This window comes from Ciconia boyciana, chromosome 6 (genome assembly GCF_034638445.1).
Source record: "Ciconia boyciana chromosome 6, ASM3463844v1, whole genome shotgun sequence".
Classification (NCBI taxonomy): domain Eukaryota; kingdom Metazoa; phylum Chordata; class Aves; order Ciconiiformes; family Ciconiidae; genus Ciconia; species Ciconia boyciana.
Window position 1 is genome coordinate 70,155,878 of NC_132939.1, and position 21,250 is coordinate 70,177,127.

The following is a 21,250-nucleotide window of genomic DNA, read 5'->3' on the forward strand; positions in this document are numbered from 1 at the left end:
AGCTTTCCTTGCGTCACGTGTGTGCATTGCTGGGAACGGCACCGTGATGGTTCTTTCATGCAATATTTACTGTATATAATCACAAGACAAATTCTTCTAAAATGCCACAAACAAAATAAATGCCAAGTATGTATTACTTTAATGCCTCGTCTGGTATTAAATCCTTGGAGGCATATTTCAGAAGCAGCTGTAACGAATATTCCTGCAGTAGAGAGGGAGGTGACATTTCCTAATTATGCAATGTCTTCTGAACCATAAGACTTCAAAACTTAAAGAAGTAAGAATATTTTTTATTTTCCTTTATTTGTTTCATCTCCTCTTAAAGCAGTGTATTCTTTTGCCATAATAATACACAGGGGGCTATTTTTTCTTTTCTGTATTGCCTTCCCAAACCTAATGGATATGGAGCAGTGGCATAGACACTAAAATGAAGGACACTTCAAATGTAATTTGAAGTTATATGAATATAATATGAATATATATGTAATATTAATGTAATATGGATTTAAAAGGCAGCAGGATGTTGGCATAATGTTGCTGACTCTTCTAATTTTATCAGAAGTCTCATGATCTATGCTGAACCTTGTTTTACCTTTCTGCTCCGTGGCTCTGCTTTAGCATTTCAGTATTTTATTATTTGTATTGTGGGAGATGATAAAAGCCCCAGTCATGGCCCAGAGCCCTGTTGTACGGAGGCTGTGCATGGCAGAATGAGGAGGATGCTCTGCGTCCCATGACATTGAGCTCTTGAGGCGTGTGGAGGGGGAGCAGCTCTCCTTGCACAGGGAAAGCCGCAGTACACCGAGCATTAGTGCTGCTGTTCTGCTTAGAAAAAATAATAATCATTAAGAATCAAGAGATTCTTTTAGGGTCAGAGTGTGACACGTGGGACTGACTCCTAAACAAGGACATCTCTGTCCTTGCAGGAGGGACAGTGAGCTCCATGGAAGAGCAGCCTGGACCGACGGTACCAAGGGAAGAATAGGTTCGATTTGTTTCTTCTGAGCAGTAAATAGCACCTTTAGCCTTGCAGAGCACTAGCTGGGTAATCGTATGGGGGGGGTGCTGGGGCTGTAAAACAGTTCTCCTGAGCAGTAGGGAGCAAAGCTGAGGCAGCTCATGCGGTAGGGAGGCAGGGGATATCCTTGTCCGACTAAACGTGACCGTAGGTTGAGCATTGTGTATATGTTCAGTGCTGGTGCTGTACTTGGAAATAACCGATGCTAGGGAGCAATTTTTGCTGGCCTCACAAAACTGCCAAGAGCAGGGGTACATTAGTCTTTAGCCTCTGTTCACCTTTGCTAAATAGGAGCTGCCTGCAGAAGAGTAGAGAGGGCGAGCTGATGGGTCTTTGAAGGTTGGTGTGCGGTGGCTTGAGGAGCAGAGCTCGCTGGAGGATCTGCTGGAGCTCGCTGCCGTTGTCGCAGCTGGAGCTGCTGGGCCACCCCTGCCTGACTGGGAGGCCGTGAGCACGGGGGGGGCTTTATGCTCCTGTGCCCACTTGGTTAGTCTTGAGTGGCCCCACCAAGCTGTTGTCTCTGCTGATCTGATGGTCTTCCAGACCTGTGTCACCTTGTACCGTTAGACTTGTAATGCAAGAAACCAGTAATGCAGGAAACATCCGTTCGCTGCACGAGCTCTTGTGCCTGTGCCTGCAGAGAGGCTCCGCTGAGGACAGATTTCTTAATCGCTTGCTGAAGAGGTTAACCTAGGCCAAGCACATTGAAAAATGATCTAAATATAGTAGACCGAGATGGACAGGGGCAATGCAAGGTAGCTGGGAATATCAGGCTTAGTCATTACAGCCTGAAATAATTATTCTCTTCCTGTTCATTTAGTTGACCTGACACTGTCCTGTTCACGGTCCTCTGCTTGAGCCTCATTTTCTTCCGCCTCTGGAGAACGAGGATCAGAAATTTGAATTATTAGTAGGCTTGTACGAATTCTAGGCGTTGTGCAGCAGTTGATACCACAACGGGCTGTGTCACCTGGGAGCTGTGCATGGGTCGGACCAGTAATGGCATGGCGATGGGGCTGCCAGAGCGATGCGCCCCAGGAATCCCACGTGCGCTTGACGTGGGTGTTAGCTGAGCAACCGCAAGTTGATCAAAGAACCAGTAGACTGGTGTGAGAGGGAGGTGATGTGCAGCAGAGAGCCCTGAAAATGGAGCCCTGCAGTCTTGGGGAGGGGGGTACAGCTGTTGCAAGGGACCTGGGGAGAACGCACGGATGTTGTCCCAGCAGCACGGGGTTCTTGTCCGTGGGAAGTGGGGCCAGGAGCTCGATGGCTTCGAGTCCTGTTGAGCTCAGCTCTAATTGTTCTGCTTGCTGGTTGTGATTTAAGACTTCAGTTAGGACTTTAAGGCATACCCACTTTTGCTGAACAGGAGCAGCGCACTGACGCGCAGAGAGGGTGAAATACTGGCTCTTTAAAACTCACCGGTATTGAACTTTATCTCTTCTGCTGTTTAGTTTATGTTACTTTATTTGGCAGCAGGACTGTAACTCAACTTTCTTATCCTATTGATCCACTCTGAAAATTTTAATTGTTGTGAATTTCACGGTTCAGAAATAAAGAAAACCGTAGAACCAGGAACATGCTTTGGAGACTTGCTGAAACAGAGCTGTCATTCGTACATGTGATACTAGCAACAACATTGCAGCTTTCCTACATGTACAACATGTAAAACAGCGTAACGTCCTGTAGTTCAGGTTGCATATACAAGAAAATTAAAGTAAGGGTTTTGCTCGAACTTAACCTCTGGTCCAAATCCGGATCGCTCTGACAGCAACGGGATTTTGGTTTCGACTTTGAAAGGAAATAGCATCAGTCCCACGGCTTCTCCTGCTTAATTTTAATGGTTTAATTAAGGCTTCTCATTTGCATAACGAGTGTGATAATACATTTAGAAAGACATATAATAAAAAAGAACAATAATGCAGAGTTCATTCGGAAATTGAAACGAAAATAACTGGAATGCAAGTGAGTTTGCAAAGGTTTTGTTCAGGGGATTGCTAGGTATTAATAAATACCGTGGCAATCTCTTCTGGCACCGAATATGTGTATGCTGAGTAAGCAAAAGAGTATTCTCCACGGTGCAAATGCTCAGCTCCAGCCTCAGTCCTCCTAGCTAGGGCTATGCAAGGATCCCAGGCTGCTGCAATGGAAATGGGTCCGAGCGTACCCCGGGGCGCGGGCGATGGTGCTCACCTGGTTTCTCTCTCTGGGTCTTGCAGCCCCCCCCACCGTGCGGATCGTGCACTCGGGCCTGGCGTGCAACATCGAGGAGGAGCGCTACTCGGAGAGGGTCTACACCATCCGTGAGGGCGAGACGCTGGAGCTGACCTGCCTGGTCACCGGCCATCCTCGGCCACAGGTGAGCCCCCGCCGTGCCCGGTGGCCGCCTGCCGCTGGTCACCGCACCTCTCCTCTGCCCTGTCTGTCTCTGAGCCTGTGCAGGTTGGTTTCGTCTTCTGCTAAGGACTAGGCTGGTGCAGGGTGGCAGAGGTCCCTGCAACAGGATCCGAGGGGGGGATATGCCTAGGCTGTTGGTTTGATATTGGGGTGTTGCAGAAGAACCATCAGCAGAAAAGTTTATGACTTTTTTTGAATGATTGGCTAGGAACATGGCATGAAGTCTGTGTTGTGCTTTAACATGGGGCCCTGACGGGAGAGTTTGAGATCCACAGAGGTAGGCAGAAGGAAAGGAAAAACAAACACAAGGACAGGGGTGGCTGAACGTAGACAGTATGCACCAGAGTGAACAGCTGGAGTTGGGGGCACATGAAAGCTTGGAGGAGTCTCGCTGCGCTCCTGGGTCTTGGATCTTGTTAGAACCACAGCGTTGCAGCCCTGCAGAAGACAAAAGTTAAACAAAGATAAATTCCCCTTTTCCCAGGCCTGACTCTGTTTTATAGCATCACATTCAAAGCCAAAGAGTCTTGTCAGCCTGTGCTGCAGCTGCCCTGCTGCGTCCCACTCGCACCCCGCTTTGCCCAGGGTACCCCGTTAACAGGTTATTTTAGATCAGGACCTTTCAAGACCTGTGCAAGTGTAATGCTTTATTACTCCCCTGCTCTGCTTTTCCATTTCCATCTTTTCCTTTGCTCTTTGAACCAAACCTGCTCTCTGTTTCCTCAAAGTGGTCGTTGCCACTTTGTCCTCTGCTGTGTCCCCGCATCTTGCTCTGTTGGTAAACAAGCTGAGTACCGAGAGCTGAAGGTGTGTCTGTAATTAGCTGAGATTACCACACTTCACAGTGCACATATTTGTTTGCGAGGTATTCTGCTGTTCAAAACCTGAAGGATTTTCTTTGCGAGGCAGTGAGTTAAACACCTCCCTCTCGCAATCACGTAGGACCGGCGGGAGCTGTGCAGTGCAGTTAGCCGGGGTGGGAGCTGGGGAGAGGGGATTCACTGAGACCTCAAGTCTGCAGACGAGTGATGTTCCTCCAGGAAGGAGAGATGTGCTGATTCTCTGCCGTTTATTCTGTAGCTGTTCCCAATTTAATGAGAAGATTTAAAAATGAAGAAGTTGAAGTTTAGCCTGTGCTGGTTCCAGGGAAGGCATAGGTCAGGCTGCGTCTTAGAAAACTCTACTTTAACTGTACATGGTTGCACTTTCTCAGCTGCAGTCACACATGAAAGCCGTGTTATAAAACAAGCCAATTTTCTTTTAAATTGTGAACTCTGTCTAGTCTTTGCCAGGTGAAGGAGAAAGAAAAAAGCCCTAAAAAAACCCCAACTGTGTCAAGCATCCAGATGTTTTGATAACACCCCAAATGAGAACAGTGCTGTTTTAAAACCAGTGCTGCTGTTATGAAGTTTAATATGCAGTGTCTCGCAAGGTATGAAAAGTATTTATTGCCCTGCTATTGTATTCTCTCCCACTGCTGGTTGTCCTCTTCGCTCCGACGTTGCCCGTGCCGTGGGGGATTAGTGGCTCATGGAGCGTTGTCAGGGGAGATGCAGGGAAGATGCTGGTGGCTCCTCGCTGGGAGAGCCAAGTGAGAGACTCTGGATTGATACAGACCTCTGTCACGGACGGAGTGATGCACTTCACTCGTAAGAGAGAAGCAAAAATATACTTTATTGATATAAAACAGGGAGTTAACAAGGTTCAGTGGTAAATGTGACAGTGTTTTAACAAGATTCGGTGGCGAGGCACACTTGATTATTTACTGCATAGAGGACGGGGTCAGACAAAACTGTCAGGGAGACCCTCCCGTTGAGTCATGAGGTTCGGAAGGATCCCCTTGCTTTCTAAACTCCTTTTCAGAGAGGAGTCGAGGTGCGGCTGGATCCAGTCCTAGTCCCAGACTTGGTCAATGGTTTATGTCTAAAGGATTATATGTGCGCAATCAAGCCTTTATATCACTTAGCTAAGGTTTCAAAGCTTAGCATGCTGTTAGTCACTTACTGAGGATCTGTTGCGGCAAGGAATCTCTCAACCTCGAGGAGTAACCCTGAGAGGCGTCCCTGCTCGAGGGGAGGTCCTGGATGCAGCCTGCTGCCATGCAGGAGAGCTCCAAGGGCTCTGGGGCTGCTCACTATTTATGGGGATAAGATGATTGACCCATAGTCATATTTGCATGCCGACCACAGGTTTTAGTTTCTTCGGTGGGCGCATTGCACAGCAGCCCTAGGCTATTGTGTTGTTATCTGTCTCCCGAATCCACTTTGAGCCGAGGGTGACCAGATGCATCCATTCCGACCACCACTGGTGGTTATCACCTGAGCAGGGTTGCAGGAGATAAAGGTCGGGGGCAGGGGAAGCACACCGTCACAACCTTGTTCACAAAAGTTGATGGTAACGTTTTACTGTGGCACTGATTGAAGCAGGAAGGGAGCGGCTTATTTAATGACTTTTGAAGATCCAAAGCAGCTGGCTCTGGATGCCGCAGTTTGTGGCATGCTGTGTGTTTGGAGCTAAGTGGCACGTTCGTGCGCAGGCAGAAAAAAAGCAGAATAAAGGTAGACTGATACTTCCAGTGTGCTTCCTTGGAGAATGTTTCTTTCTCAAACCATCTCCTCCATCTGCTCCGTCAAAGCTGACCAGCAGCCTGCGAGGTTTGGTGCAGAAGAAATCAAAGATCCCTCTCAAACCTGCCTGCCTGGAGGCTTGAGGCAGCTTCAAAGCGAGCGGGGCTGTTTGTTATCCGTCAGGAAACACTTTGGACAAGCTATGAAAGGTGCCGTCTCAAGCAGTAACAAAGCTCATGATGCTGCTGAATAAAAAAAAAAGCTGTTCAACCAAAACGTCTTATCAAGAAAGCAGCCACACGGCTGCTTTTTCATAAAAATCTCTATTTTCTCGTCTGGGATTCAGGATGGAAAATTGATTTCTCTTCATTTTACCTGTTTATAGATTTTCTTTGTCAGCCAGCACCTCGGTCTGCTCTCTCACCCTTGCTGTCATGTTACAGCTCTCTGAGACTCGCAATATTTTTTGCAGATTAATTGCCTGAGAGCAGGGGTATAGTTTTGGTAGTCTCAGATGGGTGATTCTGCAGCGAAATACAGGAGGCTTGGCAGGGCTGCGTTTGAACATTAGCCTTTTTATCACCTTCCTATTAAATTTCCATTCAATTTTAGTGCTCCAGAAAGTTAAAAAAAAAAAAAAAAGAGGCTAAGGCACCATAGCTTTTTGCATTGCCATATTTAAACTTTGGCATGCAACTCAGTGGGAGCTGCAGCCCCTTGGACTTGTTGCCCAGGAAATTTGGCTTCTCTTAAATAAAGCTGCCGTGGATCTCACCAACATTCGTGTTGCTTTTGTCAATGGGGCTGCTGGGGAAAAGCACTGATCAAGGTCAGGCAGGAGATCAGGGTGGATGTAAAATCAGCAAGCTGGTGCTCGCTGTTTCCAGCTGTCAGAGAACTACTCTTACCTGCTAATAATTACTCTTGGGTATTTTAAATACAGATTGCATAAAATTTTTATTTATTTTACTTGTTGGATGCGTTCTGCTTTATGGGCCTGGTTCTTTAGAGGGAGGTCTGCAGTGTGTTTCTGTTGTGACCAAGAGGCAGTGGCTGGCTGGAAGGGGTGATACAGCATTTATTTTTAAGCCTTCCTTTTTTATATGTGCAGAATTTATATATGAAACTTGACAATATATTGTCATTGGACTCTCATGTTCAGACACCCTTCAATATGAGATGGGTTTGAGGGGAAGTATCTGGCAGGATTCTTCCTATTCTTGCAGATGGAAGTGGTGAAAACACATTTTTATTTTTCTTTTTCTCTGCAAGAGACTTCCATCCACATTTTGTGGTAATTGCCAGTATTTTCAGTACTTCAATTTTTTACCGATTTTTGCACAGAAGGTTATCATATTTGGTTTGCAAATTGTATGGAAATTATTTTCAAAATGATATTTTATCAGACCTTGGGAAGCGAGTTTATAAAATATGTAATTATGTATGTAACCTAAGAAGGCTATTGTCATGGTTTAACCCCAGCCGGCAACTGAGCCCCACTCAGCCGCTCGCCCACTCCCCCCACTGGGATGGGGGAGAGAATCAGAAGGGTAAAAGTGAGGAAACTCGTGGGTTGAGATAAAGACAGTTTAATAGGGAAAGCAAAAGCCACGCACACAAGCAAAGCAAAGCAAAACAAGGAATTCCTTCACTCCTTCCCACGGGCAGGCAGGTGTTCAGCCATCTCCAGGACAGCAGGGCTCCATCACGCCTAACGGTGACTTGGGAAGACAAACGCCATCACTCCAAACATCCCCCCCCTCCTTCTCCTTCCCCCAGCTGTATACGCTGAGCATGACGCCGTATGGTCTGGGATATCCCTTTGGGCAGTTGGGGTCAGCTGTCCCAGCCGTGTCCCCTCCCAGCTCCTTGTGCCCCCCCAGCCCACTCGCTGTGGGGTGAGGAGCAGAGAAGGCCTTGACCCTGTGTAAGCACTGCTCAGCAGTAAAACATCCCTGTATTATCAACACTGTTACCAGCACAAATCCAAAACATAGCCCCATCCTAGCTACTATGAAGGAAATTAACTCTATCCCAGCCAAAACCAGCACAGCTATTCAATTTGCATGTGTTTCTCAAACTTTTTCAATTATTATTGGCATACATAGAAACTCCTTTTGTTTAAATGCTGTAAGAAGTCAGCAACTCTGTACTAGGCATTTGGCATTTATAAAATCCCCCATCGATGTTCACTGTTGTTGCGGTTTAGCCCCAGTTGGCAGTGAAGCACCACGCAGCTGCTCGCTCCCCCCCCAACGGTGGGATGGGGGAGAGAACAGGAAGAGCAAAAGTAAGAAAACACCTGGGTTGAGATAAGAACAGTTTAATAAATGGAACAAAAAATTAATAATAGAACAAAACAGTGATACAGCCACTCACCACCCGCCAAACGACGCCCAGCCTGTCCCCAAGCAGCGATCGCTGCTCCCCGGCCAACTCCCCCAGTTTCTATACTGGGCATGACGCCGTATGGTATGGAATAGCCATACCATACGGCCAGTGGGGGTCAGCTGTCCTGGCTGTGCCCCCTCCCAGCTTCTTGTGCACCCCGCAGAGATGGGAAGCTGAGAAGTCCTTGACCAGTGTAAGCACTGCTTAGCAACAGCCGAAACATCAGCGTGTTATCAACATTATTCTCATACTAAATCCAACACACAGCACTATACCAGCTAGAAGGAAGGAAATTAACTCTATCCCAGCCAAAACCAGGACAACTGTGTTCCCCCCCAAGTCAGGAGCGGGCGGAAAACACGCATTAACTAAGGAGAAAATGAAGTGGTGAAAGTGTGCTGTGAGTTAGCTGATGAGACCATCTGTCTTGCATCCTTCCTTCCAAGAAGTGGCTTTTGCAGATGCTGGCGTGGCTCAGACCTCTGCCTTGCAAAAGCTCTTCAGTCTGCAGAGCTGTTCGTGGGATTGTGTTTTTGGTTCTCGGAGGCTGTATCATGCTCACTTCTCCCACCACGGCAGTGGCAGCGAGTACCCAAGTCACGCTGCAGTAATGACTGCGAAGTTCTGCTGGCCACTGAAATACAGAGTGTGCAGTAACAGCGTTACTGCTAGCTTAAAGTCTTGGCAAGGTTTTACCAGGTCACTTGGATTAATGAATTGCTGTAGTCTGCTTTTATTCTTATTTTTTTTAAACTATGAGTCTGGGATATATGTACATCCTCTATTTTCTGCAGTCTTGGCTAAAACACTGTCCTGTGCTGCTCCTTACACTTCAGAGGCAACTGGATAAGGGACCGTTAGGAATTCTTGCCTGAAATAAAGTGTGCTAGATGTATTGTGGAGCAGAAGTGCCACGCTAGTATGACGATGGCTCATGGAGGGGGACTAGGATGTTAGCAGGAAAGCGGTGCACCTCTGCAGGGGTGCCAAGAGCAAACTGCTTTTGCGTGTGCTGTTCTCCTCCCTTGTGTCTCTGCTATTTGTTATTGCTTTGGCCGTCGCAGGTGATGGCATTAAAGCTAAATGGAGGCTGCTGGGTTCCACCCATAAACACATGTGCAGTCCCCATTGCATGGAGATGAGAGGTGAATTTTGGGCTTCAGTCTTCACAAACATTGTGCTGCTTCATTAACGGAGCATCATCTTCTGGTCCTGCTCAGTGAGGTATGGGAGCCAGGCAGCAGTGCTCAAGTAAAAAGATGGGGTTGTTCAGCCTGGAGAAAAGGAGGCTGAGGGGAGACCTCATCGCTCTCTACAACTGCCTGAAAGGAGGCTGGAGAGAGGTGGGGTTGGTCTCTTCTCCCAGGTAACAAGCCATAGGACAAGAGGAGATGGCCCCAGGTTGTGCCGGGGGATGTTAGATTGGATATTAGGAAAAATTACTTCACTGAAAGGGTTGTCGCGCACTGGAACAGGCTGCCCAGGGAAGGGGTTGAGTCCCCATACCTGGAGGTATTTAAAAGTCGTTTGGCTGAGGTGCTGAGGGACATGGTGTAGTGGGGGGCTTGGCAGTGCTGGGTTAATGGTTGGACTTGCTGATCTTAAGGGTCTTTTCCAACCTAAACGATTCTGTGATTCTGTGATCATTCAATACGTAAGGCTGGTGTTAGTAACAGGCTTTATTCAGTGTCCTTAAAGTGAAACTGTGGAAGTACCGTCTGCAAGCCTTCAATTTTAGGAATAGCATTTAAGAGCGGGTGCAAATGCTAAAGCAGAAAGTTCTCTTCCTGATTTGCAAGCTGAGTTTGGTAATTGAGCACCTTAATAGCTAGGGGTTTGGAGCTACAGTTAATTACACCTACAAAATTAAAGTATCTTTAAAATCATGCACTCTACTTAACAAAGATTTTTTTTTTCTTGTTTTGGGGACTAATTAGCTGCATTCACCTGCTTTCCTGATTCTGAGCTCACAGTAGGTCTCCACAACTATTGAGAGGCAGTTCGAAAGCCAAGTATCTAATGGTTAAGTAGAAGAAAATCTCCTGTGAACTTTCCTCCTCTGGGTCCTCTTACGGTCTCAGCCAGATGGCAGGCAGGCATGTGCCAGACCTAGCGATGGGCTGAAGAAGATGCCAGCACTACAAGATGGGTCAGCTTAAGAAGCTGAGCCTAGAGGGGGGCCAAGCTGAGCCCTCTGACTGTGGAGGACATCAGGTGGTCTTGTCTGATGTTTGCCCTTCCCGTCAGCCTAAAAGGAGCACAGTGACTCTGTAGCTTAGAGAGCTGCCTACGAGCGAGCCTCAGACCAGTGCTGTAAATTGCTGCAAGTGGAGATGGTCCTCGGGGAGTCTCCAAAGGCTCCTCTAGGTGCTCTGCTAGCCCAAGCACCTTTCTCCTCAACTCCCACTATCCCATGGACCATCCCCAAGGAGAGGAGACCTTGCTGATGCTCTGTTGCAGCCTCCCGCACTGCGGGACTGCTGTTACCAGCACAGTGTCTATCTGCTTTTCCTTTCTACCACATTAAAAGTTCCCCTGGGATATGAAGAGAGAGAAAAAACAGTCTCTCTCAGAAGGTTGCATGTGTGTCCTCCTCCTTTATTTTTGCAAGGCGGCTCCTGACATCCAAGTTTGTATCCAGGGCGCATTTGCACGTAAGTCTGCCTTTGTGTGCACATTACTGCCTGCAAGGGAGGGTTTGTAGCTCTGAAAACTCTCCCTGCGGAAGAGGGGCAGGGCTGAGAACCCTGGAGCAAGGGTGCTTTTCTGCCTGAGCGTGCTCTCAGCTTGCCCTGGGGAAGCCCCTTCTGCTCGTGCCACGCGCGTGTAGTGGCTTGCTGGTATTTTACGCTCCCTCCTCATGGGCCCGAGAGGCTGTAGCAGGAGGGTTGTAGCAGTGGGGATTCAGACCAAACTAGGTGGGACCCGTATTTTCTCCTCCTTCCATCATGGATTGGAAAAGGCAAAGAGAAAGTGCGGCTTATGGGGTTCCTCTCCTAAGGATATGCTCGTGGCTTTAAAGAAACAAGGCTGGTGTGGGTGTGCATGCCGTGGTGCCAGGCCACTCTGCTGCCTGTTTACCCTTCTCGTGACACCCTGCGTGATTTGAGGCTGCCTGTGGTGGGTGTCTGCTGCAGGTGGAAGTCTGGGAGGAGGAATGAATGTTTTCTTTTTTTTTTTTTTTTCTCCCCTCTTTCATGTCAGTGCTCCTGCGTGCTTTACCAAAGTGCACGTTTATGCCTTTTTGTGTTTCCAGGCATTGCTTTTAACTTTTCGATCAATTGATGTAGTTCTGTAACAGGCTGATGACTTGCATGTGCCTCTTTGTGATCTGCTCCAAGTCACGTTGAAATGACACTGCTCTATAGGGGCCTCTCTTTGAAAAGGTGTCTTCAGATTTACTCTTACTGGCTTCCCACTATGTGCCACAAAATTCTCCCTACGATTAGTTACAGGCAGGGAAACTCAGGTATTCAGTGGTGGTTGCACTTTCAAACTGAAAACTGTTTTGAAACTTTGTTTAAAATTTGTTGAGGTCTAATCAATATCAATGAGGCCTTTGGGGAGAATAATGTAAGGCTACAGTAATTATTGCAAGGGAAGAGAATTACAAACGCTTGCACACTGTTTTTCCCTAAAACTTAGCCACGCTCCTAATTACACAGAAAGCTCTGAGCACCCCAACGCATCATTGCATGTCTGCTTGTTATCTGTGCCGTGATTGTGTAGCATTTGATATATCACTGCTATTCATAATTTGCAGCATTCTTATACACAGCACTCATCACTTGATCTATTAAATGCGCCATTAGTTGCCATAGAAACTAATTTTCCTTGATTAAGTTTTTAAAATGCCACATCCATGCTCAGGTGAAGGCTAACGGTGGGTGGGCAAATGCAGCCCTTTTTTCATAAATTACTGCTTTCAGGATTTTTCCCAGAGGTTGGTTTGGATTTTTGAGCAAAATTCTGCAAAGCCCCTTGCTGTTTGGGAACGAGGGCAATGTGACGAGTCCTTCTCTATTTGCGGCTGGCTGAGCTGAGCCCGTGGTCCGTGTCGGACTCTCTGGGGCTGCCGGTGTGTCCCGCAGGGCGAGGGGCTGCAGTGTCACCCTTCGGACCTGCCCGTTTTCCAGATGTTAGCCCAGGAAACCGAGTGTTGTGCTGTACCTGCTGTCAGCTCAACAAGAGACGAGTAAGGATGTACTAAGGCCACTTATCCCTGTGATGCAAAGAAGTTATTTGCTGGTCTATGTAGCTAATAGGTGACATTTTATTTACACTAGTGAGGCTCTCCTGCACAGCCTGTGGAGGGATGTAGCTTATCCTAACCTTCCTTGGCAGCTCTAGCCTGTGCTGGGGGCAGCAACAACTGTGACCGTCCCAAGGTGAGGAGTGACGTTTGGACCACGGGCATCAGAGGAAGCAGCATCTTCTGAAAGAGCAGGGACCGGCTGGGATTTTGTACTCCTGGTTGTCTACAAAAGGCTGAACGATAAAGACCTTGTTTGTCAGTATAACCTCACCCACATTGGGTTTTTTTTTTTTGCTCTGGGTGTTTTTTTCCCATGTCTTTCACCTCTGTGTGCTGTCACACCTCAGGTTACGTTATTCTGTCAGGAGCAGTGTGTTCTGAGATGCAAAATGTGCTGAGTAGAGGGAGGGCGATGCCCAAGCCTTCGTCCAGTTGCTTCACTGTGGCTGCAAGGTGGCAATGGAGGCAGCTGCGGGCACGCGCTCTGTCCCCACCAGCATGGCCCAATGCTCTCTGTCAAGTGGTGAGGTCCCCACATCTGTCCCCCTGCCCCAACCAAGCTCCAGGAGTCAGGGGAGGCAGCAGCTGCTGCTGACACATGCAGTCCAGCTGCCTGAGAGTTGTGTGCTCTCTGCTTCCCAGCGAGCCCTGGGACTTGGACTATTTTGGGGGTGCAACGTGCTCTAATGAGCACTGAGGCTTTCTTCTGCAGAACCATAGCAGATTCCACCCCCTCACATCCTTCTGCCACCCCTTCTTCTATGCGGTGCTGTCAGACTACGTCATTTTATCCCCTTGAAATCAAGGGACTAAGACGCGCACTTACTGCTGGTTGTGTGTGAAGAGAGCGGCAGATAGCTTGGCTCTCCTGGAAGGCAATGCATGGGAGGATCTGCATTTGGAAGACCCGAAATTTTCTCCCTGCCTCTGTTTTGCTTTGTTTTCTTTCCACTTGTAGGAGTGGAGTGCTGTGCTGATGGCCACTCTGTCAACAAGTAGCTACTCCCCTTGCAGCTGAGAGGCTGCTAGGAGATACCTTCTGCTTCCCGAGCTCAGGGCTTGCACACCCTGAGAGAGCCGGGACTGCTGCTGCCTGGGTGGCCCTGGGGACGTGTTGGGAATCTGGGTGGTGTAAGGGGGTGCTCCAAGTGGCACGGGTGCTCTCCCTTGGCTGCAGGGGACTGTCAGGGATGCTGAGCTGACTCACGCTGTGTGAGCAGCAAAGTGCTTAGCACACAGCCTGTCCTACAGCAACGGAGGTGGTGGCTGGCAGGGGAAGTTCTCAGCGTAGGCTCGGTGCTGGAGTCCCCAAAGGTGCCTGGGCTGACCCGGGCAAGCCATGTCCGGACTGGCTGGAGTGAGCAGGGCTGGCCCATTTTGCACCTGCATTGTTGCAGCTGTTGTCCATGGTGCGTGGATGACGGGGTTTGTATTGCAGATTTATATTGCAGAAGAAGGAATTGTTTGATTTTACTTATCAACCAGTGCCGAGTGGTACGATGGGGCTTGAATAAACAACTGACAGAAGCAATAGGCAAGACAGGAAAGCAGTGATATCACGGTGCGGGGAAAGCCTTGTGTTGCCTTGCATTTAATTTATTGGGTTTTGGATTTTGGTTTTTTCCTTTCCAAAGCAAGCATGCTGAACCTACTGGTAAGATTTAGGTGGGATGGAAGAGGCCCCTGTTGAGGCCAGCACCTTCCTGTGTGATGGGATGTCTGTGTTCCCCAAACAAATGCAGAACCTCTTTGGAGAAGCAGAAAGGAGCAAAGTTTTCAAATGAGAGAGGAGAATCAATAGGGAGAATATACGGGTGGGTAAAGGGCTAGTACATTCGTCCTTATCAGGGTAAAACCATGGTGCTGAGAGAGACTGAAAGGTCAGTCCAGCCCAGCGTAGCCCAAGTCAGCAGCAGCTTTTGCTCGACCTTCTAAGTTTGCATTTAGAAGCAACAGCAGGGAAGGAAATGAAAAAGACTGGGTAAGACCATTACTTTCACTTGCTTATGGGGGATTTTTTTCCTGTCTCAAATGAGTGGTAGGAATAAACCAAACTTCTAGAATTAAATAGGTTTTTGGTGGGTGCCAGCGTGTCTGTGGAGTGGTTAACTGCACTTCTTTACCCAAAGCAGTGCTGTCGTCCTGGGTTAGAGCATGTCGTGGAGTCAGTTTGCGATGTGCTCACATGCATGAGTGTCTCGGTCCCAAGAATCCTGGTGCAGCTCCAGGAGTCTCTTGCTCGCTTGTCTTTCAATGCTGTCCCTCACTGTGGATGCTGTGATCTCCGTCCCGGACTTTTTTCATATTTAACCCTTATTTCCCTCGTCAGACAGAGCAGGGGAGGGTTGTAGTGAGCACTGAATGTATCTGCAGTGCTCTGCAGAGGTGTGAATTCAGGTGCTGTACTTTAGGAAGAAAACATCAAATAAATTGTTCATAGCCTCAACATCAAAAATGGCATATAAAGTTTAATCGCATATTTCTTTTAATGCTGAAGAACGATGGAAACACATGCCCTTTGTAGCTAAATGTGAGCTTTATTGAGTCAAACGTTTATGAAGGGGTTTTTTTCCAGCATAAAATGCAGGCTAATTTAGTCATGAGTCAGGCTAGATTTTGTCAGGTGTTCACTGAGCATTTGTAAAGTCTTTCCGTGAACTGAGGAGTGTCATATGAAATCATCATCAATTTTCCTAACAAGAGTACAATCATTGTAATAAAGATATGCAGAATGCAATAGGAAAACAGCTGTTTGAGTGTAAGTAACCCCCCTCCCCACAAATTGCTTTCTTTGGCCACAACAGCAGTTAATAAGAATTCCTATCAATTAAAATAGAAAATGTAGCATCCACTTTACCTCAAAGGAGCCTTTCATGTTTCACTTGCAGCTGATCAAAGAGAACATCACGTGGGTTTTTTGTTTTGTTTTTCTGAAATGCTGCTTTTTATATTTTAATAGATGGAGCGCCAGAAAATGTTAATTCTTTCTTTGCGCACGCTAATAAGGTGAAGGTAGGATTCTGTTCTGAAACATTAGAGGAGGCTACAGTAATCACACTGAGTAATTAAGATGGTATGCATTTTAAATAATGAAGGTGTTTCTATAATGTGCCACAGTTACACGTGTCTGTCGATGGAGATACCTCGCTGCTTGGCAAGGAGCTTGTTTGTTGGAGCTGGCAGGAGAGGCGAGTGAAGCTCTGTGTGGTGCACGTCAGCTGCCTGTCAACTCCAGACACTCACGGACTGGGGTTTTGCCATGCTCTGTGATATCCTGATGTACCACGGGTGTTTGAAAAGTTGCCTTTGCTTGCTTCTAAACGTCATTTATTGATATTGTCAATCAATATATTCTTGTCTCAATGCTTCTGTATGTTGTGTCAAGGCTAAACCTTGCACAGCCTCAGCGGTGGGAGGAAAGGCTTTCCTTGACTTGGGACTGGGGGAGCCTTGAAGTAAGAGCAGTCAGAGGTGGTGAAGTAAGTGAAGAAGGAGGGAGGTCCAGAGATGCTGAGACCCAGCCATTTCTGTTGATTACGGCATTGATGGTGAAGGTTACAAGAATTGAGACTTCCCAAAAAGCAACGCAGGAGAAAACACAAGCCCCTAAAGAAGACATTTCCCCCAAAATCTCCTTTGGACCTGAAGTCCTTGCCTAGTGGCAATCTAATGCTAAAAACTCACATTAAAGTTGTAATTAATATAAGGGCTTGGTGGAGTTGTCTTTGTTAGGTGGCAGTTATATAGCCTCTTCTCCACCCTGTCAGAGAGCACAGAACTTTTGGGGCAGCAGCAACGAGGAAGGTACAGCATCCTTACCGGTCCATCCGCCCCTCTGGCACACAGACTTTCACTGTGACCCTGAGCTGATGCTGTGGTCAGTGCCTGCAGGACGGTAGTGGCCTTCCTTGCTGGGCTTTCATCTTCATGATGACAACAATCGTGTTCCCTCTGTGACTATTAAAATGTAATCCTGTCTTGACATAATTTTGATACGGTAACTCAGTCGTATGCTGCAAACAGCACGCAGCCCCACAGAATATTTTGTGAATATGCCACTGAAAAAAATGTAAAGCCATTCACCCTATCATCTGCAGGAAGCTGGATTAAAAGGCACGTGGTTTGCAAGCTGATAAAGAAGTTAAACTCCTCGGTTGTTTTATTCTGAATACTTTGACCAGCCGTATCTTGGTGATTCTCCTGGTTCCAGCTGGCTGCTGTCTCTCGACAAGAAATATGTTTGCAGGTTTCTAAAAAGGGCTTGGAAGTGGCGGGGGAAAGAGGTCAGCTTAAATCAAGATAAATGCAACGTCAGGGTAAGTGAAGTGTGTATTTCAGTCTCACTCTCTCAGTTGAGAATATTGAGCCTGGGCCTGCTAAAGCATCAGCAATCACCGAAAGGAGACATCGGAGAATCACGTGGAGTTGGAAATGACATCCAGGTTGGTGATTTTTACCATACCAGTTTCATATTGACCTTTGTGGAAGCTTAAAAGCTGCCAGAAATCCCCTACAGAAAGTTTCCAATGAACAGAGTGTGAATCTCCCATCATCAGAAGGAAAACAGCAAAATTTTATGGTTTCCTGAAATACGGACACTTGTCCTCTGCATGGATTGCCTCTGTCTTCTCCCCTTCCCCCGGACCTTGCCCCCAGCTGTGCTCTGCAGTCCTTGGTTTCTGTCTGTCTATGGTCAGCTTTTGTGTTCCTTCTTCTTGATGGCCCTTAAAAGGTGGGACGTTGACTGAAGGGATGGACAAATGGCTCTGGGATGCTGCAGAAGGAGCTGTTTTTCCATGGCTGTTGAACATACTAGTCTCATAATCAAAAATGAGGTAGGTGGTTTTGGAATGAGGTCTGTTGCTGTGAGGTCTCGCTTGTGGAAAAAGAATGTATTTGATGAGTAAAGAGATAATTTAGTAACCCAGGGAAACTAGCAGCTTATGCAGATCTGCTGGGGTTGAAGCAGAAGTACATTCTGGTAGCTGGTCTGTGAAAAGATATCTCCTAAGGAAACACTTGAAGGTGCTTTTTAGGGAGCAGAATAGGGAATCATTCCCATTGCTGTGGACATAGTGAAAGACACATTCTTCTATATCTGCGAGTAAAACCTCAGAGCGGTGAGCTCCTCGTATTTTTTTCCCATAGCAGCAAGAAGTGTTCGTGGTTGGAAACCACGCTTGTTTTGCTGCCTATTTGAGTTCTTCTCCATGTTAGATCCTGAAGTCCAAACGCATGTTAGTGCCTCTGAGAAGGTGTGGTATGACTACGGACTCGATGCCTTCTATGCTTGACTCCAGAGTTTGTCTCTAGAGCTGATGCCCTTCAAGTGGAGATTTATTTAACACCAGTGTGCAGTTCCATGACTGGCAGTTCAGTCGTTGAACATTAGAGGCTTCAGAGCCTTTTTCTTATATCCCACTAAATTCAGGGAGCAGAGGGAAGATGCTTCTGTAACACAGTGTGCTTCTACATGCAGGGAACTTATTGTCTTGTTTTCCACGTATCTGCATATGGTCTTGAAAACATTTCACAGCAATAACTTGATGGCACCTGAGGACCAGGAGCAATACCGTGTCTACTAAGGCAGGCTCTTGAGATTGTTGCTTTTGCATTTTAAGGAAGGAAATGCTGCTCACAAAACCTAGTCCATTGAGGTGTCTGGTGATAAGAGTTTGAACAAATTGGGTTGTTTCTGGTCTGACCATTAAATGACCCCTCTCTGATCCTTCTGTGTGGTTTTATTCTCTGTGCTGCTTCCAGGTTGTCCTCCTAGATAAAATTCTATCATAGACTGAGCTCTTCTTCAGCCTCTGGCACCGGGGAGTGGCCATTTTGGGAAGTACCGGGTTTATTTTTGCTGCCATCCACCTGAGCGCTTGTATCTTGTATGCCTTTTGCTGAAGGATGCTCTGTAATTGAGGCTTATTCCCAAGCGGTGCTGAAGAGCTCTTGTTGTGTTAGTTGTTGTGTTAGGCTTCCCCCCCACACCCCCCCAAGCTTTTGGAGTCAGCTTAGGCACATGAGGGGTTTTATTAATTTGTTTTTGTTTTGGTTTGGTTTTTTGGATAGACTGTTCTGTGTGTTAATAAAGGCAAGAAATCTGAACCTGAAGAGGAGAAGTTGAACTTTAAATAAGCTTAACTATTTAATCTGTTTGTAAATGTTTGCCTTCCCAGCCCAAAGCAATTAAAAAGAAGACTCAACTGCCGCTGTCCTAATTCATTTGGTATGCGCCTGGTATTTGTTCTGGTATTGTACTACAGGGCGCACAGCACAGCTGCTGAAATAAAGCTAAACAGAACTAAAAAATGTTACTGTTCCGATAAGCATGGCTATGTTGGTTGTCGTAGAGGTAGCTAAAAAGTACAAGGAGCTTTAAAACCCTGTTCTAGGGTGCAACAGCATCTTCCATCAGAACAAGCAGGACCAACTTGTGTGTGTTTGTTCTGGGTTATCTTTTTCCGAGTGAGCTGTTATTCTTCATAACAGCAAGTGCATATTTAGACACTAAACAATAAGTATTTTCCAGATTATTTTTATTAGTGGTTTTTTACAGAAAAATCTTGCTGTGCTGGGTGACTCCTTGCTCCTTAGTTTTGAGTAGTTTGACTTGTTCTACCTCTGCTTGAAAGGTATAACCTTGGCAAAGTCTTGATAGGTCCTTATAAATAATTATAGCAATGTTATAGGCTGGATCCTCTTACTCTTGCAGATTTCAGGATCCAGGAGATAAAAATAACAAGTGAGAATTTTTTTTTCTCCCCATATGTCTATCAATCAAAATGATAAAGATATTTATGACTTGCACGTTTTAATGGTGTAATTAGATATAATTACATGTTCAAATGATTACACATATGAACACTAATTACATAATTGAAGACAATTATGCTAACTAGGTAAATACATAATTAACTAAAAATCTCTTGTAAAATCAAGGAAATTTGCACAGCAGCCAAAGAAAGTGAAATCACAATAAAAAATAAATAACCCTTTCAGTCTGACAAGTCCAAGAGCCAGCCAGCCACGTGTAGATGGAGAAGACCTGGCTGCTTAACTTCTGGTGGGCTGAAGCTTAGTTAGCTGCCTCTTCTATTTTATAGGCTCCTTGTAAAAGGAAGGTGAACGTTAAAGCAAAAACCTGTGCTCTAGTTGTGTTTGTCTTGGTCTCTGACAATGATTTTCTGACCTCGATAGGCTGGATTTTGGTGGTTCGTTGGAGTGTGGGCTTTTTGTTGGGTGGGGACGGAATTGTTTTGTCTTTATAATTGTGGCTCCTTAATCTAGAAGGAAGGGAAAGCTCAAAGCTAGTTAGTTTGTTCCTATTTTAATGCAACAGTGCAAGTTTAATATAGCAAGAACGGGCTCATATTGGCAGCGCTGCCCTACTGAGGCTGCGGAATGGAGGCTCATTAAAGCCTCCTCACCAGCCCCTGCAACACACTTTCCTCTGACGCACCAGCTTGCCTCGCACACCCTTTCCAGCTGCAAAAGTTTGTTAAGGCTTGTACATTAGAACCGTAGCGAGATGTCCAGAGCCTCAGTAAACTCCTCCGTGCAGAAGTGCATTTGGGGGGGGGGGGATCGTTACTGTGTATCAGGCAACGCTGACTTAGTGGCTGTAGCCCCTCTTCCTTGTGCTGTCAACTTCTCCAGTTTTAAGTATTCCCTGATTTGAAACTATCTTCATTTCCCTTTGGAAATCATCTGTTTATTGTTGCTTAATATTACGATGATTTCCTTAGCCTTCGCTCTACAAGTCCTTAATCCTGTCCCTGTATCCTCTCCTTTTATTTCTAGTTGCAAGCTGAACCAGGTTCTTTTTTCTTTTTTTTTTCCTTAGTGTCAATGTGCAATTCTCTTGATATGTGGGAACTGTTCCCAGATCCCTTTCCTTGGCACTCGTGGGAGTCATTTAAAGGTATGCCAGGAACGCTCAACAAGACATGAATGATGCTATTTCTGATTACTGGATTTTTCATAAATTTTCTTCTTGTTGGTTCTGAATTGGAAATAAGCTAAAATCTCAAAGTCAGTAGGATTCAAACACACACTCAATTTCTTTTCCCTGAACAAAGTCTTGCAGAACCCTTCTCAACTGTGCCAGGTACAGGGCAGAAGAGACTCCGTCCTTTTCCAGTGCTGTTTAATATTGTTTTAGACTTTCTGACTGTCTGAAGGAGACTTTGCAACTTCTTCATCCTCTGAAACAAAGGAAAAAGAAAAAAGTGTACACAGAAGCAAAAACATGGCAACAGTGGTGTGTTTTGGTGTCTGTCACTGGCACTTTCAAGCAGAAACCTAGGAACTTCCATCCTGGCTGAGCCCAGATGTCCCTTGGCCTGTCTCCTGTCCAGCACCTGGAATGTACAGGCAGGATGTGCTTAATCTTCCAGCCTCTGGGTGTCTGATGTTTTGGGATTGCCTGATCAAAAGGTTGCATCTGATGACTGTGGTAACTAGGTATGGACAGATCTAATTCCCATGAATGAATATTCTTTCTTTTGGAATCGGTGTAGAGCCCTGGACTTCATGTCATTGTGTTGGTTAATAATTTGTGACTATTAGTTACACAACACAATTATATGTTGTATTTTGAAAGAAAAAAAGTGTTCTTTT

The 21,250-nt window shown here is 46.3% G+C and overlaps 1 protein-coding gene across 1 annotated transcript in view; it reads left to right on the top strand.

Moving 5' to 3' along the window:
- Positions 1-21,250, top strand: part of MDGA2 (MAM domain containing glycosylphosphatidylinositol anchor 2) — a 389,857-nt gene that overhangs the window by 133,609 nt on the left and 234,998 nt on the right. Inside the window, exon 3 of the mRNA XM_072865499.1 lies at positions 3,238-3,377. Coding sequence (XP_072721600.1) covers positions 3,238-3,377 — 140 coding nt within the window. The remainder of the gene's footprint in view (positions 1-3,237; positions 3,378-21,250) is intronic.